Source organism: Ranitomeya variabilis, chromosome 3 (genome assembly GCF_051348905.1).
Source record: "Ranitomeya variabilis isolate aRanVar5 chromosome 3, aRanVar5.hap1, whole genome shotgun sequence".
NCBI classification, from domain to species: Eukaryota; Metazoa; Chordata; class Amphibia; order Anura; family Dendrobatidae; genus Ranitomeya; species Ranitomeya variabilis.
In genome coordinates, this window is record NC_135234.1 from 255569147 (window position 1) to 255588392 (window position 19246).

At 43.8% G+C, this 19246-nt stretch overlaps 1 protein-coding gene across 2 annotated transcripts in view; it reads right to left on the reverse strand.

Moving 5' to 3' along the window:
- The window catches only part of CEPT1 (choline/ethanolamine phosphotransferase 1), a 91401-nt gene that overhangs the window by 36267 nt on the left and 35888 nt on the right, over positions 1-19246 (reverse strand). For both annotated transcript variants that reach the window (XM_077295408.1, XM_077295409.1), the window contains exon 4: positions 924-1065. In XM_077295408.1, the coding sequence (XP_077151523.1) occupies positions 924-1065 (142 nt within the window). The remainder of the gene's footprint in view (positions 1-923; positions 1066-19246) is intronic.

The window sequence follows — 19246 nt, forward strand, 5'->3', positions numbered from 1 at the left end:
AAAAACAAGACGTGGTTGGAAAGTTTTGCTGGAGTTCCATTCTTCACCTGACTTGGTTACCTTTTCTTAATCCTAGATTCAAAATGACAATTTTTTTTTCTTTTGTAACAGCTTACATGTGCCAAAGTTAACAATCCCAATATGGCTGGGTTATAACTTCAACAACAAGAAAAACAGGTAACTCATGAGCGTTCTAAGAACATTTTTTTTTTGTTTATTGTGCTACCAAATGTGATTCATAATAATTTTAAAAAAAGAAAAGCAAGAGCTAAAGTCTTCTTGCCCACCGCTGCTGCCCCGGTCTTTGTCGACAGTCTGCAGCCAATCACTGGGCTGAGTATCAATGAGTATCATATACAGTATTCACTATTACTACTGAGAGGTCTCAAGTTTTAGGCAATTAACTTTGCCAAATGTGGGAGGAAGTCCGCAAAATTAGTGCACATTTGAAAGACATGTACAAGTCTAAATATAGCGTGCAGCAATGATTGCCCCTTTGCCCTTTAATATGCTCCTAATGTTTGAAGGGGTCATCTCAAACATATAAAACTACAGGATAGGTGATAAATGGATGATCACAAGAACTGATGTGCTTAAGTCTCCTGTATATATGAAATGTTACAAAGCATGTGTGACTACTACTACATAAACTTCCAATATCAGTAATATATAATAATTAAAGGAGAGGGCACACATGCTCTAAGGTGCTTCATTCACACAGATGACTTTGGGGTCCACAGCAGTCGGGCAGCCAGCAATCACACATTTATCATATATCCTATGGTTAGGGGATCATTATTACTCATAGGTGTAACTTCTACAATTCTGCCATTGTGAATATTTCCAAACAATTTGTCTATGAATAAGCTATAATAAATTACAATGCAAGCTTACATTATTGGACGTGACATTCAGTAACTTACATGCCAAACCGCAGCATTCCCGAAACATAGGTTTGCCAATGAGCGCAGTAGAACATGAACATGCCAGCAAAGCAGCAGAAGAACATCCAGTCTGGGTGTGTGCCAAGCTGTACTGCAATACATGTTCCCAAAACCACGAATACTGTAAAAAATAATACATATATTAACACATGCAAATATACAGGTGTTCATAGAGTACAGTACTAGTCAATGTCTTCAAAGCAAAATCAGTAGCATATTTTGTGTAACATTTTATTTTTTTCCCCAGAGTAAAAGTCAACTTGTCAAGATTTGTGTTTGCCAAGGAACAAAGGGATTAAATCTCTGTACATGAGGCAACAGTAAACCATACAGAAAGTAACCTACCCACCCAACAGGTTCAACATCGAATATCTAAATTATCTACCGCATATGTGCAACAAGAGATGAAAATGAACAAACACATACAGTGGCATGTAAAAGTTTATGCACCGCTGGCCAAAATTACAAGGCCTAACGTTAAAGATGTCAAGATGAATTTTTTTTAATTTTACAAACGCAAAGTCATTTTTTACATTTTAAAACCGATAAAAGAAAAATGGGCTGATGCAAAAGTTTGGGCACCCTGCAGGGTTACTACCTAGTAGCAGAAAATAGTTCCAAATAACAATAAGGATCCCAATAACACAGATAATAAAAAAGACCCACCTACTATAAACACAACTTTATTAACAGAAGTATTAATAAGGGGGGCTCTACAGCAGAGGAGTCAGACATATGGGTGGGTGGGGATATTGACCCTAGTAAAGATCTAGCTATTTCCCTACAATATCCCCACCCACACGTCTGACTTATCTCTGCTGTAGAGCCCTCCTTTTCAATAGTTTTGTTTAAAAAATTGTGTCTATAGTAGGTGGGTCTTTTTTATGGTTATAATAGTACCTAGTAGCAGCACTCACTTTTGCGTGTATCACAGCTTGTAAACGCTTTTTGTAGCAACAAACTGTCCTTCAACTCATTTGAGCCATTTTCATCCATTCTTCCTTGGAAAACTCTTCCAGTTCTGTGAGATTCTTGGGTCATCTGGCATGTACTTCTATTTTGAGGTCTAACCACACATTTTCAATGATGTTCAGATCTGGGGATTGAGGGCCATTGTAAAACCCTCAGCTTGCACTTTTTGAGGCAGTCTATTGTGTATTTTGATGTGTGTTTAGGATCATTATCCATTTGTAGAAGCCATCAGACCTCATCTTGATCTCCACTGTTCCAGGTAACTGCCATTTCTCAATTACATTTTGAATTGAGAAAATGGCAACTGGAAAAAAGTTTGCCATCTTCTTATAGCCTTCTCCTGCTTTGTGGGACTCCACCATTTTCAGAATGCTAGGCAGCTGCTTAGAAGAACCCTTGGCTGCTGTTTTTTGGCACAAGGTTAGAGGTAGCTGGGTTTTTATAGAGCTGGGGAAATTGAAATCACCTGGCCTTTCCTAATGAAACCTCTGACCATGCTCCTGGCACAGTAACAGGCTTGCCATAGTGGGCTGACAAGGATGTCACCATGACTACTTTGGGTTGCCATGGCAACAATCGGTGATGATCGGAAGGGAGGAGGAACCCGTGTTTCCCAAATGCTGCGCTCGCTATTGATTATGGCTTTTAAATGGCCAGGGGCAGTGGGGGCACCGCTGTGACAGCCGCAGCTCTGTTATTATGTAAGCCAAGCTCTCGCTGGCACAACACCTGTGCCGCATACGTTCAACATAACGTACCCATACATCAAAGGTCGGGAACCTCTACCTGAAGATGTATGGGTATGTCAAAGGTCATGAAGGAGTTAAAGGGGACTTTGTCAGCACAGAATGAAGTTTAAAGTACAGGCATACGTACATGGCGGAATTAAACATTCAAGTGAACCACCCTGAAGTCAGAGCTGTCAAAGTAAGGCTAGGTTCACATTGCGTTAAGTGCAGTCCGTTCAACGCATACGTTAAACGGACTACGCTACACAAGTGCCTTTTAAAGATCGCGTTATGCGATCGCGCTAGCGCAGATGCTCCATCTGTGCTAGCGGTGACGGACCCCGAAACGCTGCAAACCGCGTCCGAGGGTCCGTCACAGAATGACGGCACATCACTAACGCATGCCGATTATGACATACATTAGCGATGCGCTACATAATGGCAGTCAATGGGTGCGCTAACGCATCTGTTACATAGCGTTAGTGCCGCTATGTAACGGATGCAGTCAGCGGATTGCCATTAACGCAATGTGAACCCAGCCTAAGGGTAGGGGGGAGGAAAGGGTGGGGATTGAGGGAAAACAAGCAGTTGGGAAAATGCATTGAAGTATTTGGCCCTGCCATGAAGAAACGACCACCTGTACTTGGCTTAAACAGTCATTTTGTGCTGACAGAGTCCCTTTAACACACTTAGGCTATGGTCAGACATTACGTTATTGCTGCATTTTTTTTCTCTGCAGGCAAAACCTGCTCTCTTGGCAGTAAAGAAGCTGCATATAAAAAGCAAGTTTTGCTGTGTTTTTCAGGATCACAAAAGTTCAGCTTTGCTTCTACCACAGAAGCAAAAACATAGGTGAACCCATGCAAGACATAAGTGAAATCATTTTTGGAAAAAGGGAAATTTGATCAAAATATTTAGTGGAAAAAGCTTTTTATGTCTGAAAAAACAGTAACCATTCTAAACAAAAACATTCACATGAGTTCATGAAAAAATACATAATTATAAATGTAACAGTACGGGCACTGAACTAGTTGGAAATCGTTTACCTATGACATTGGAAGAGTATTGTTGAGTTTGTAGGACACAATTTACTTTCACACATTGGTCGGCCCTTGAGGTGATCAGGTATTGTTCAATCTCACACCTTGGTCATCAAATGTTTACTTTGCACATATCAAAATCTATTATTACTGTCAAATACGTTGAAATAAGATAAATCTACGCCATAGTGTAAATGTATGTTGTTACCATTGAATAAGCTGGCATAAAAGGACAATATAAATAGATCCATACCACATCATGCGTCATCCAGGTATAATTCCATTACAGGCACTATATATAAAACATAACACATTGTTATGGCTAGATATTATCACAGTGTCTGTATATGACTCCAGACAGAATACCCTTACATTTGACAGGATTGGTGCCCAGTGGGGGGGAGGGAAGAGAGAAAGAGGAAAAGACCTTACTCTATAGTAGCACCCTGCAAAATTTCCCCCCAATAAATACCTGGATCTCAAAAGGGAATTAGGATAACCCATATAATTAATGTCTTATTAACCATAGTGATGGTAACAGGGGCATCCCTATTCAGTTTATAAGAAGGATGTAAATAAGAATGTATATAGCTGAAATTGGACAAATATAACGGAGGGGGCCAATATGGAGGATGCTGAAGGAAAAACATAGATGATAGGTCCCAAGAAAAAACAAAAATACTTTCAAGGCTCCAAATGGATGACTGTTTTCATAGTTAAAGGCCTACGACTGAGTCCAGACACAGAGAAGGAATACACTGCGAGATAACCACACAAATCCCCAACAGAGACATCGAACAGTTAACTACTACTCATGAAGCTGGCAATTCCTATGGTAAGGTAAGGTAAGGTATATGGTAATTCCAATGTGGTAAGGTATAGTGGAACGACAAGGGAATATATGGGAAAAAGAGGGGGGGGGGGGGGGGGGGCCAAGGGGATTGTTTTATAAAAAACATCCAAAATTGATCTGATCGTTCAGGCCTAGGGGATGGCAAGTATCCAACGTGAATATCCAGCTAGCCTCTCTCTGGAGCAATAATCTATCAAGATCACCACCTCTAACTGGCATATCAATTCTGTCAATCCCCATAAATCGTATTGCTCTCACATCTCCCCCGTGCATGCTATTCACATGTTTAGCAATTGGGGTATCTCTTTTATTTCGTATATCACCCAGGTGTTCCCCCACCCTTCTCCTCAACTCCCTTATTGTCTTTCCAACATAGGTAATGCCACACTGACAAATGGCTCTATAAATGACACCCGTACTTTTGCAATTTATAAATTTCTTTAGTTTGAAAGTCTGTTGTGTGTTTTCATTGAAAAATTCCTTTCCGGTGCACATTGAGTCACACATAACACATCTACCACATCTAAAGAATCCCACTGGTCTTTGTGGGAGCCAAGTCGTTTCCCTAGGCGTGCTGAAATGACTATGTACAAGTCGATCGCCTAATGTTTTTGCTCTGCGGTATGTAATGACTGGATCATTTCCCAAGGTATCCCTTAGATCCTCATCCATCTTTAGGATACCCCAGTGTTTCCGTATGATATTTTTAACAGATGATGCACCGTTATCATAGGTGCAGATCAATCTCGTCACTTTGGAGGGTTCAATCTCCTCTCTTCGAGGTGTTAAGAGAGTTTCCCTCTCCTGTTGGTTAGCATACCGGAAAGCCTCCCGCAAGATCCGATCCGGGTAACCTCTGGCTAAAAACCTCTGCCTAAGGTCATCGGCCATGATTTTAAAATCTCTCTGGTTGGAACAATTGCACCGCAATCTCAGATACTAACCCTTAGGGATGCCCTTCTTAAGGGAATAGGGATGGTTGCTATCCCATCTTAAAAGAGAGTTAGTTGCAGTGGGCTTTCTGTATATGGTACTCTCCAAGCGATCTCCATCCTTTGACTTGGAGATCAGAACGTCCAGGAAAGGTAATTGTGTATCCTGTATATCAAACGTGAATTTAAGTCCCACATCATTACTATTTAAGGACATAACAAATTCACTGAACTCCTCTCTTGTCCCTTTCCATAAAACAAAGATGTCATCAATATACCTGACCCATAAATCAATATGGGTCAGGTAATCACTATGTTGGTCTGAAAAGGCAATGCTATCCTCCCACCAGCCCAGGAACAAGTTTGCGTAAGTGGGTGCACAAGGATTCCCCATAGCAGTGCCCCTGAGCTGGTGGAAGGTCCTGCCATCAAAAGAAAAATAATTATTGGTAAGTACAAACTTGAGAAGGGTCAGAATGAAGTCGTTATGGGCATTAAATTGACAACCCCTAGTACTGAGAAAGCGACGCACCCCCTCAATCCCGCAATCATGCGGGATTGAGGAGTATAGAGCCTCAACATCAATGCTGGCAAGAGAGATGCCCTCTAGTTTTCGGAGTAGGTCCATCGTGTCCCTGACATACGACGGGAGTGATAATACAAAGGGTCTCAGGACATCATCCAGGTAAATTCCGATGTTTTGTCCAATACTCCCTATGCCAGACACGATGGGCCTACCCTTCAGAGGGTCCAGGCCCTTGTGGACCTTAGGCAGGGCATAAAAAGTAGCCATAACAGGATGGCGTGGCAACAGAAAAGACAATTCGTCCTCACTGATAAGCTTATCTGCCTTTGCTTTTTTGAGGATTGCCCCCAAGGTTTTTAAACAATCACTGGTGGGATTTGAAGTCATCCGTGTGTATGTTATATGGTCATTCAAAAGTGACAGGCACATATTTTTGTATGTGTCCACATCCATTACGACCACATTTCCTCCTTTGTCAGAAGGTTTTAAAACACGGGATGTGTCCATTTCTAAACTACGAAGTGCTGTCATCTGTTCCCTAGTGAGATTATGCCTAGATTGATTTTTCGCATATTTTTTAATATCAGCAATACTTAAATTAAGGAAAACGTCTATGGCCGATAAATCTCCCCCTACTGGTGCCATTTTATTACTTGGATTCTTTAGTTGGGTAAACGGGCCACACCCATTATGATTATCAGGCACAGTATTGAGGTCAGCCAAGAGGCGTACATCAGATAACATATCTTGCGGGATATTTAAGTCATCACACATTTTTTTGTCCTTTAATTTGAAAAATTTGTGCCATCTGAGCTTTCTAACAAAGAGATTAAGATCCTTTATCATTTCGAAGGTCTTAAAATCCGTACTAGGAACAAATGACAGACCTTTAGACAGTACTGCCATTTCCGCAGTAGTCAATTGTTTGCTAGATAAATTTAGAACCTGTAGTTCTCCTCCCTGTTGAAGGCAGTCTGACTTCGGAGTTGGTATGGTCTGTCTAAAAAAACAGTTCTTGGATTAGAGGATTGATATCTGTTTCCTCTACGATATCCACCTCCCCTGCCCCTTTGACGGCCCCTGGAGTAGTTCCCTCTCCCCTCAGTGTCCGAGATATCAGTTTCAGTGGAGGATAAATCAGTCTCTCTATCTCTTTCCGTTCTATCCACTGCAATCTGGTATACTTTTCCCTCCTTAAAGTCTTGCAGATCTCTGAGATATTGCTTATGCTTTCTCTCTTTGAGATTATATTGGAACTTTTCAATAGAGTTCTGCAGTTGACTCTCCTTTACTGTGAAATCATTCTCCGATTTGAATTTTTTTGTGATTTCAATTTGCTCTTTAAGTTTATTATTTAATTTTTCAAGATTTACTTTTTCTTCACTAGCCAATATTTGCATGAATCTCAGAGAGCTGCAAGTAGCCTCTTTTTCCCAGAGGTTCATAAGTTGGGGGGTCCTACACCGTACAGCTGGGAGCAGGGGGATACGTAGTCCCCTTGGGACAATCCCGTTTTTAATATAGTTTTCTAAGCTCTGTAGTTCCCACCAAGAGACTATCTGCTCCCTATAGAGCTTGTTCAAATCCTTAAACGCTGAGGTATAAGTAGGTGTATACTTTTTCTGAGAGAATTCTTTCTCTGAGAAAATATCCCTGGCTTCAGTAAGCCATAACTCTGTGTCTGGGCCTGTTGCTAAAAAACCAGCCATAACAAATGCAATAACAATAGGAAGCAGCTAAGGCTTGTAATATAACTTGCCGTGTCCAAACCCTCAGAATAAATATGAAAATAGCTATGGAGGATATTCACTAAATTAAAACATAACTTTTAATAAATATATAAAATACTCGGGCCCTTAACAAAACACATACATAGACAGTGTAACAAAGTGCTAAAGTGAACCAGTGCTGAAAATTTAAAAAATTGGAACAGTGTTACCAATTTAGACGGACAAATGGAGGAGGTCTCACCAATTCTGTGGGGTAGGTGGTTCCAAGACGAATACAAAACGAAGAAAAACATGCCAAGGGTAGGGAAATGTAATATTGTCACTGTCTTCCCTGTGAACCCTTGAAGAGCAATACGATTTATGGGGATTGACAGAATTGATATGCCAGTTAGAGGTGGTGATCTTGATAGATTATTGCTCCAGAGAGAGGCTAGCTGGATATTCACGTTGGATACTTGCCATCCCCTAGGCCTGAACGATCAGATCAATTTTGGATGTTTTTTATAAAACAATCCCCTTGGCCCCCCCCCCCCCCCTCTTTTTCCCATATATTCCCTTGTCGTTCCACTATACCTTACCACATTGGAATTACCATATACCTTACCTTACCATAGGAATTGCCAGCTTCATGAGTAGTAGTTAACTGTTCGATGTCTCTGTTGGGGATTTGTGTGGTTATCTCGCAGTGTATTCCTTCTCTGTGTCTGGACTCAGTCGTAGGCCTTTAACTATGAAAACAGTCAAAGAAAACAAAATAAGTCATATTGAAATATATCATGTAATAATGGAGCCATTGCCCCTACTTACAGTTGCTTTCATTGGCAATATCTAATGGAGGTCATATTTTGAATACTATATCCATTTGGAGCCTTGAAAGTATTTTTGTTTTTTCTTGGGACCTATCATCTATGTTTTTCCTTCAGCATCCTCCATATTGGCCCCCTCCGTTATATTTGTCCAATTTCAGCTATATACATTCTTATTTACATCCTTCTTATAAACTGAATAGGGATGCCCCTGTTACCATCACTATGGTTAATAAGACATTAATTATATGGGTTATCCTAATTCCCTTTTGAGATCCAGGTATTTATTGGGGGGAAATTTTGCAGGGTGCTACTATAGAGTAAGGTCTTTTCCTCTTTCTCTCTTCCCTCCCCCCCACTGGGCACCAATCCTGTCAAATGTAAGGGTATTCTGTCTGGAGTCATATACAGACACTGTGATAATATCTAGCCATAACAATGTGTTATGTTTTATATATAATGCCTGTAATGGAATTATACCTGGATGACGCATGATGTGGTATGGATCTATTTATATTGTCCTTTTATGCCAGCTTATTCAATGGTAACAACATACATTTACACTATGGCGTAGATTTATCTTATTTCAACGTATTTGACAGTAATAATAGATATATTAACACTTTCTCATCAGGGTAATGAGCTCCGGTAATATGGAGCCCAACATAATGGATATTTCCTGTATAGTGATGCACTAGTACCCGAGTATAGGGTCTTTATGGCGCACATAATATGGCGCCGTGGTATTATTCATTTACAGGGGATCTGCCGGAATTGACATACGCAAGATGGCGTGGACATATGTTTCGTCCTGTATAATGCTGGCCGCGGATTGGATGCGTGTCCGTGGTGGCATTGTGGTGCTAGAGCACTCGTGCTCTATCTCTATGGGTGCTATCATGCACAATGCCCTGTATTGCTGACATTCCCCCGGGCCAGCGTAGGCTTCAGAAAAATGGTGGGCGGAAGTGACCTCTTGTAACATGCTGTCACTTCCGGTATATGCACGCCAGTTGCCGGAAACGTGTTTACCACGCCAGTTTACCGCGCAGTGAAGCAATGGATGCAGCTGGGATCCGGTATGTGGCATTATTTCCTTTCTAATTGGGGCTTAAACATCTACACCTGACAAATATATATGTATATAAAAGGGAGGTTTTTCGGTCAGTATGCGAGGACTATAAACTGCAGACATAACCGTTGTTGCTGCTGGTTTATGGCGGGACTCCCAGCCACTGCGGGACCCGTTCTGCATATAATTGTATACGGACCAGTATGGATTCTTATGGACTGAATTACTAAGGAGACCCATTGGCATTTTTTATATACAACTCCCCTGATGATTCTCCTTTATTGGAGTTGAAACGCGTAGGGAGATAAGAGACAATTAGGGTTTACTGTGGTTGGTGGCTGGCCATAGCAGGGCTCACTTGGGGCCTGTCCTTGTGAGGACAGGAGCTCTTCAAGGGTTCACAGGGAAGACCGTGACAATATTACATTTCCCTACCCTTGGCCTGTTTTTCTTCGTTTTGTATTCGTCTTGGAACCACCTACCCCACAGAATTGGTGAGACCTCCTCCATTTGTCCGTCTAAATTGGTAAGACTGTTCCAATTTTTTTAATTTTCAGCACTGGTTCACTTTAGCACTTTGTTACACTGTCTATGTATGTGTTTTGTTAAGGGCCCGAGTATTTTATATATTTATTAAAAGTTATGTTTTAATTTAGTGAATATCCTCCATAGCTATTTTCATATTTATTCTGAGGGTTTGGACACGGCAAGTTATATTACAAGCCTTAGCTGCTCCCTTTGCACATATCACTAATTTAATTAAACTGTACTAATCCTGTCACTCTCAGTTGACAAGACCAATACATTATCATCTAAACTTGGGCTGGTTCCACGCTACACACGGTTAAACATAGGATTCTAGTGATGTGGGAGCAATTATGGAAATCAAATTGAGTGGCCGGCGACGCTCGTGACTAAACAGAAAATGAAACACCATTATAACTAAACAAGCAGGTACCATAAAACTATATGAAGTGCTTTTTGGACATTATAGCACAGTTTTTAATGAAAAAAAGTGTTAGTGATGCACAGTTTAGATGCCTGAAATGACGTGACAGGTTCCCCCTTTAATAAGGGTTGTCCAGCATCGGACAACCACTTAAAGGGATATTCTCAAATTAATAAATTGCTTTACTTCATTACATAGCATGAAAATAGAAAAAGCAAGTCAACTGCCTACTTGTTTGTTGCCAGTCTCCTATATTGATGGATGCCCAGACCCTCACTGTAATGTGCACAGTAGTTACATTATAGGAGATGGGTTTAAGTCTAACCATTGTTTTAATTTTGATAGCATGAATCAATAGTACATATAAAAATAAGAAATTCTGTAATATATCTTACCAGAAAAAAAAACAGCTTCTTTTATCTTCTGGACCGGTCATTTTCAAAATTCTCAATTCATGGGTAAAATGTGCATTCAGTGAAGACAGATTGTTACATTAACTCCTTTCTGACATACGACTTACTATCCCGTTGAGGTGGTATGGGCCCCTATGACCTCCGACGGGATAGTACGTCATCAACTATCAGCCACGCTCATGGGGGGGAGGGGGGAGCGCGACCGATCGGGGCCGGGTGTCAGCAGACTATTGCAGCTGACATCCGACACTATGTGCCAGTAACCCCCAGAACATTGTGATCAAACATGATCGCAGTGTTCCGGAGGTATAGGGAACCATTGTGCAGGGAGGGGGCTCCCTGCATGCTTCCCTGAGACCCTCGGAGCAACGCGATGTGATCGCGTTGCTCCAAGGGTCTCCTACCTCCTCCTCCCTGCAGGCCCCGTATCCAAAATGGCCGTGGGGGCCTTCCGGGTCTTGCAGGGAGGTGTTTTACACTTGTAAAATAAAAAAGAAAAAAAACAAACCCCTAAATAAGTATATATTAAATATATGTTAAAAAAAAAAATAAATAAATAATTATACATATACATATATTTCCAATACAATTCTTTGTCTAAATAATAATTAAAAAAACCAATAAATACACATATTTGGTAACGACGCGACCGATAAAACTGTCTCACTAGTTAACCCCTTCAGTGATCACCGTAAAAAAAAAAAAAAACTGAGGCAAACAAACAACACTTTATCATACCGCCGAACAAAAAGTGGAATAACACGCGATCAAAAAGACGAATATAAATTATCATGGTACAGCTGAAAACGTCATCTTGTCCGGCAAAAAACGAGCCGCCATACAGCATCATCAGCAAAAAATAAAAAAAAAAAAGTTATAGTCCACAGAATAAAGCGATGCAAAAATTATTATTTTTTTATATAAAATATGTTTTGGTGCTTTTATACAATAAAACCTAACAAAAATTATATAAATGAGGTATCGTTGTAATCGTACTGACCTGAAGAATAAAACTTCTTTATCAATTATCAAACGTGGAACGGTATAAACGCCCCCCCCCCAAAGAAATTCACGAATTGCTGGTTTTTGTTCATTCTGCCTCACAAAAATCGGAATAAAAAGCGATCAAAAAATGTCACATTCCCGAAAATGGTACCAATGAAAACATCAAAAGTGTCTTTTAGTGTGTGACAGCTGCCAATCATAAAAGTCCGCTAAAAAAAACAACTATAAAAGTAAATCAAACCCCCCTTCATCTCTCCCTTAGTTGGGGAAATATAATAAAATTTAAAAAAAAATTATTTTGGGGCTACAGTTAGGATTTGGATTACATTTACAGTTGGGATTAGGGGTGTCTCAGGGTTGGGATTAGGGTTAGGGGTGTGTTGGGGTCAGGGGTGGATTAAGGGTAGCCAGGGCCCCGGGCTGTTCAGACACTGTGGGTCCCCCCCAGTCATGCGACAGGGTCATGTGTGTCATGTTACAAAGATTTTGGAAGCTGCCACCATAACACGGTAGACACTTTTGGCCGGGCCCTAATATACTGTAACCTATTAAATATTTGTTAAAATATGCAATACAATTTAGGCATATTTTGATTTATTTTTCAATTTTTAAAATGACCAATATCCCATATAAGGAACAAATACCACCGCACCATGACCAGACAACATATTAAAACCACAGTGATCGAATAATATCACATACAAGGAACAAATACCACCGCACCATGTCAAGACCACATATTACCACCACATAGTGACTGAATACTACAATACTGATCAGTAATAAAAAAAAACAACACAATACTATCACCATAAGTGCCAGTATTCACAGGAGATCTGTACTTCGTATGCAGTGTCTGTGTAGAGGTAATACAGAGATCACTGGTGGTATTATACACAGGAGCTCTGCATATAATGTATAGGTAATACAGTGATCACTGGTGACATTGTACACAGGACCTCTGTATATAGTACACAGTGTATAATGTCAGTGTATAGGTAACACTGACTCATCAGTGACGTCTCTAGGTGAAGTCCTTCATCTTTCATCCAGCACAGACCGCCATCATTTCTTCCAGCCAGGACTCGTTTCTGCAGGAAACAACACAGTTATCTCGAGCTCTGCTTGCAGAACACATTACTTAATTCTTCACAACTTCTACATTACACCACATGGAGAAAAAAAGGCGATATAGTGTCACTCTGCACAGTAACAGGACCGCCCCCCCCATTTAAAACAGTGTCCTCAAAAAATAAAATAAATACATCACTGCAGTAATAATATCCCTTAATTAGCCCCTATGGTAATAATATTCCCCATCCTGGCCCCATCTGTCTCCATCATATCCATCCTGCCCCATGATCCAATCCTGCCCCATGTCTTTCATTCTGCCCCGTGTCTCCAGTCATGCCCCGTATCTACATTCTGCCCATGTCCCCAGTCCTGCCCCCAGTGTGTCCAGCAATCTGCCCCAGTGTGTCCAGCAATCTGCCCCAGTGTGTCCAGCAATCTGCCCCAGTGTGTCCAGCAATCTGCCCCAGTGTGTCCAGCAATCTGCCCCAGTGTGTCCAGCAATCTGCCCCAGTGTGTCCAGCAATCTGCCCCAGTGTGTCCAGCATTGCCCCCAGTGTGTCCAGCATTGCCCCCAGTGTGTCCAGCATTGCCCCCAGTGTGTCCAGCAATCTGCCTCAGTGTGTCCAGCATTGCCCCCAGACAGTGTCCAGCAATCTGCCCCAGTGTGTCCAGCAATCTGCCCCAGTGTGTCCAGCAATCTGCCCCAGTGTCTCCAGCATTGCCCCCAGTGTCTCCAGCAATCTGCCCCAGTGTGTCCAGCAATCTGCCTCAGTGTGTCCAGCATTGCCCCCAGACAGTGTCCAGCAATCTGCCCCAGTGTGTCCAGCAATCTGCCCCAGTGTGTCCAGCAATCTGCCCCAGTGTGTCCAGCAATCTGCCCCAGTGTCTCCAGCATTGCCCCCAGTGTGTCCAGCATTGCCCCCATACAGTGTCCAGCAATCTGCCCCAGTGTGTCCAGCAATCTGCCCCAGTGTGTCCAGCAATCTGCCCCAGTGTGTCCAGCATTGCCCCCAGTGTCTCCAGCATTGCCCCCAGTGTCTCCAGCATTGCCCCCAGTGTCTCCAGCATTGCCCCCAGTGTCTCCAGCATTGCCCCCAGTGTCTCCAGCATTGCCCCCAGTGTCTCCAGCATTGCCCCCAGTGTCTCCAGCATTGCCCCCAGTGTCTCCAGCATTGCCCCCAGTGTCTCCAGCATTGCCCCCAGTGTCTCCAGCATTGCCCCCAGTGTCTCCAGCATTGCCCCCAGTGTCTCCAGCATTGCCCCCAGTGTCTCCAGCATTGCCCCCAGTGTCTCCAGCATTGCCCCCAGTGTCTCCAGCATTGCCCCCAGTGTCTCCAGCATTGCCCCCAGTGTCTCCAGCATTGCCCCCAGTGTCTCCAGCATTGCCCCCAGTGTCTCCAGCATTGCCCCCAGTGTCTCCAGCATTGCCCCCAGTGTCTCCAGCATTGCCCCCAGTGTCTCCAGCATTGCCCCCAGTGTCTCCAGCATTGCCCCCAGTGTCTCCAGCATTGCCCCCAGTGTCTCCAGCATTGCCCCCAGTGTCTCCAGCATTGCCCCCAGTGTCTCCAGCATTGCCCCCAGTGTCTCCAGCATTGCCCCCAGTGTCTCCAGCATTGCCCCCAGTGTCTCCAGCATTGCCCCCAGTGTCTCCAGCATTGCCCCCAGTGTCTCCAGCATTGCCCCCAGTGTCTCCAGCATTGCCCCCAGTGTCTCCAGCATTGCCCCCAGTGTCTCCAGCATTGCCCCCAGTGTCTCCAGCATTGCCCCCAGTGTCTCCAGCATTGCCCCCAGTGTCTCCAGCATTGCCCCCAGTGTCTCCAGCATTGCCCCCAGTGTCTCCAGCATTGCCCCCAGTGTCTCCAGCATTGCCCCCAGTGTCTCCAGCATTGCCCCCAGTGTCTCCAGCATTGCCCCCAGTGTCTCCAGCATTGCCCCCAGTGTCTCCAGCATTGCCCCCAGTGTCTCCAGCATTGCCCCCAGTGTCTCCAGCATTGCCCCCAGTGTCTCCAGCATTGCCCCCAGTGTCTCCAGCATTGCCCCCAGTGTCTCCAGCATTGCCCCCAGTGTCTCCAGCATTGCCCCCAGTGTCTCCAGCATTGCCCCCAGTGTCTCCAGCATTGCCCCCAGTGTCTCCAGCATTGCCCCCAGTGTCTCCAGCATTGCCCCCAGTGTCTCCAGCATTGCCCCCAGTGTCTCCAGCATTGCCCCCAGTGTCTCCAGCATTGCCCCCAGTGTCTCCAGCATTGCCCCCAGTGTCTCCAGCATTGCCCCCAGTGTCTCCAGCATTGCCCCCAGTGTCTCCAGCATTGCCCCCAGTGTCTCCAGCATTGCCCCCAGTGTCTCCAGCATTGCCCCCAGTGTCTCCAGCATTGCCCCCAGTGTCTCCAGCATTGCCCCCAGTGTCTCCAGCATTGCCCCCAGTGTCTCCAGCATTGCCCCCAGTGTCTCCAGCATTGCCCCCAGTGTCTCCAGCATTGCCCCCAGTGTCTCCAGCATTGCCCCCAGTGTCTCCAGCATTGCCCCCAGTGTCTCCAGCATTGCCCCCAGTGTACACCAGCAATCTGCCCCAGTGTCTCCAGCATTAACCCCCAGTGTGTCCGACTCCAGCAATCTGCCCCAGTGTCTCCAGCATTAACCCCCAGTGTGTCCGACTCCAGCAATCTGCCCCAGTGTCTCTAGCATTGCCCCCAGTGTGTCCAGCATATTGCCCACAGACAGTGTCCAGCATTCTGGCCTGCCCGGGCCCCCCGGATTGCCGTTAGCAAAAAAAAAACAAAAAAAAAAAAAAAAAAAAAAAACCACGAGTTCTCCTCACCTGACCTGTGCGCTCTAGCAGCGAGCTCCCTCCAGCGACTGACAATGACGTCGGACGCCGACGACGTGTGCGCTGCGCCTGCGGCCGACTTCAGCTGCCAGCCTCCAATTGGCTGGCGGCTGTTAACTATTGACGTGCGGGCGCGCGCCCGCACGTCAATAGGTGAAACTACCGCAGCGCCGGTAGGGGCCTGGTGAGCAGATGATGCGGACCCCCTCTCTGCCCACCGGGCCCATACGCCAGTCAGGGTAGTAATGCCCTGATGGCGGCGGGCAATCTGAGCGGTAGCCCAGGGCCCCCCCACACCACTGGGCCCTGGGCTACCGCCCAGATTGACCCTATTATAATCCTCCCCTGGTTGGGGTTAGGGATTAGGGTTAGGGGTGTGTTGGGATTAGGGTTAGGGGCATGTTCGGGTTAGGGGTGTGGTTAGGGTTATGATTATGGTTAGGGGTGTGTGTGGGTTAGGGTTTCAGTTAGAATTGGGGGGTTTCCACTGTTTAGGAACATCAGGGGCTCTCCAAACACGACATGGCGTCCGATCTCAATTCCAGCCAATTCTGTGTTGAAAAAGTTAAACAGTGCTCCTTCCCTTCCGAGCTCTCCCGTGCACCAAAACAGGGGTTTACCCCAACATATGGGGTATCAGCGTACTCAGGACAAATTGGACAACAACTTTTGGGGTCCAATTTCTCTGGTTACACTTGGGAAAATAAAAATTTGGGGGGGCTAAAAAATCATTTTTGTGGGGAAAAAAATGATTTTTTATTTTCACGGCTCTGCGTTATAAACTGTAGTGAAACACTTGGGGGTTCAAAGTTCTCACAACACATCTAGGTAAGTTCCTTGGGAGGTCTAGTTTCCAATATGGGGTCACTTGTGGGGGGTTTCTACTGTTTAGGTACATCAGGGGCTCTGCAAACGCAATGTGACGCCTGCAGACCAAGTCTGCATTCCAAAACGGCGCTCCTTCACTTCTGAGCTATGCCATACGCCCAAATGGTGGTTCCCCCCACATATGGGGTATCAGCGTACTCAGGACAAAGCTCTACGTTATAAACTGTAGTGAAACATTTGGGGGATCAAAGTGCTCACCACACATCTAGATAAGTTCCTTAGGGGGTCTACTTTCCAAAATATTGTCACCTGTGGGGGTGGTTTCAAAGTATAGGCACATCAGGGCTCTCCAAACGCGACATGGTGTCCCATCAATTCCAGTCAATTTTGCATTGAAAAGTCAAATGGCGCTCCTTCCCTTCCGAGCTCTACCATGCGCCCAAACAGTGGTTTACCCCCACATATGGGGTATCAGTGTACTCAGGACAAATTGGACAACAACTTTTGGGGTCCAATTTCTCCTGTTACCCTTGGTAAAATAAAACAAATTGGAGCTAAAGAATATTTTGTGTGTAAAAAAGTTAAATGTTCATTTTTATTTAAACATTCCAAACATTCCTGTGAAACACCTGAAGGGTTAATAAACTTCTTCAATGTGGTTTTGAGCACCTTGAGGGGTGCAGTTTTTAGAATGGTGTCACACTTGGGTATGTGGGAAATGTTACTTATTAAGTATTTTGTGTAACATATTTCTGTGATATAAGGGCATAAAAATTCAAAGTTGGAAAATTGAGACATTTTCGCCAAATATTCAGTTTTTTTCACAAAAACGCCGGTAATATCGAAGAAATTTTACCACTAACATGAAGTACAATATGTCACGAGAAAACATTCTCAGAGTCAGCAGGATCCGTTGAAGCATTCTAGAGTTATAACCTCATAAAGGGACAGTGGTCAGAATTGTAAAAATTGGCCTGGTCATTAACGTGCAAACCACTCTTGGGGGTAAAGGGGTTAATGAGATAGGAGATGACAGTTGGTACAGATAAGATGCTATGTAGATGGGAAGAGAGCCTCTAGCTTACTCGCTCCTCCTACACAGAATCTTATCTGTACCAACAATCATCTCTTATCTCAGTAACGCAACAATTTAGAGAATGATTGATCGATCATTCATGTTGGAGAAAGCAGATTTCTCCATTTGAAATATATTTGGACATATACTATTGACTTATGATGTAAAAATTAACACACTTACCCTTCAACTCCTAATATCCAATGCATCTCTCAAGCCCATTGATTAGTATACACACTTAGCTACTCTCCACCCTACCCCTGACAATCTTAATAAATCTTGCAAAAAAATCACCAGGCCCATCATCGGTTGCTCACAGAGCAATTTTCCTAATTGCGGCTCTCACTGTCCGGACCGGTGTGCTTGTTCAAATACCATGTTATACCCATGTGTTATATAGTGATAGCAGTGTAGATACAGAACAAACATTGATAGGTGACTGTTACAGCAGGACTTATGCTGAGCTTATAGTTCTACTAAAACAGCCAGCCGCGCGCCTGTGCCATCTTGTTGGAGACATTTTTTTTGCTCTGGCAAAATGGCGCCGATTGTTGTGCCTGGGCAATAGCATCTATTGAGTTCAGAATTATGCTACTGCGCAGGCACGGCCGGCGTCATTTTGAGAAAGAAATCTTTTTTCCTAAACAAATTTATACAACTAAATAAAATTAAAATATGGATATTATAGATTCGCTCATGCCACAGCTCAGGTGCTGACGAGGGAGCCTGAATGATGAATTTTTTTTCTCCAAACAATAACATATACAGTATGTCAAATAGAGGGCCAGTCAGTGAGGGATCAGGGACCTGTCAGAAGCCATACAGATGAATATGTAAGCAGAGCACCACATGAAGACCCCCACAGGCCGCCCCGGGGCACAAGCATATCATTAACTGAAAACAAAGATTACACAACCACAAGAGGGACGTTCATCACCCAAGGTATCATTTTAATCAGTATAACTGCGCAAACCAGACACTGTCTGTAGGTTACCATGCACAATCCTGCTGACAGGTTCCCTTTAAAAAACAACTTTAAAATAACACTTTAAATTCTAAGCAAACTCTAAAATGGTACATGGTGCTCGTTGGAGTATTCTCTGCCAATTTATGGGAATACAGTGTAAAACACCAGTCACGGATTTCCATTGTAAAAACAATCCCTAATCTGTACTGCAATGTGCCCCTTAGCACTGGAAAGGACTAGTAGATTACGGGACTTTTTTTTTTTCTTCTTCTTCTATATATACACAGCAGGTAGAAGATAATATAAAAAGACACTTGGCATCTGTAGGGTGCAAGGGAGCCGACCAGCAAGGTTAATATGTGCACCAGGAGCTTTCCCAGTATACATTCCAAGAAGGGCACAGAGGCACAAGTGACTGTCCTACAAGCCTGAGTGGTCAGCCGGCCAGAAAAGACTTCAGTCATACTGCACAAGAAATCATGGAAATATTCCAGCAGTCACACGTCAT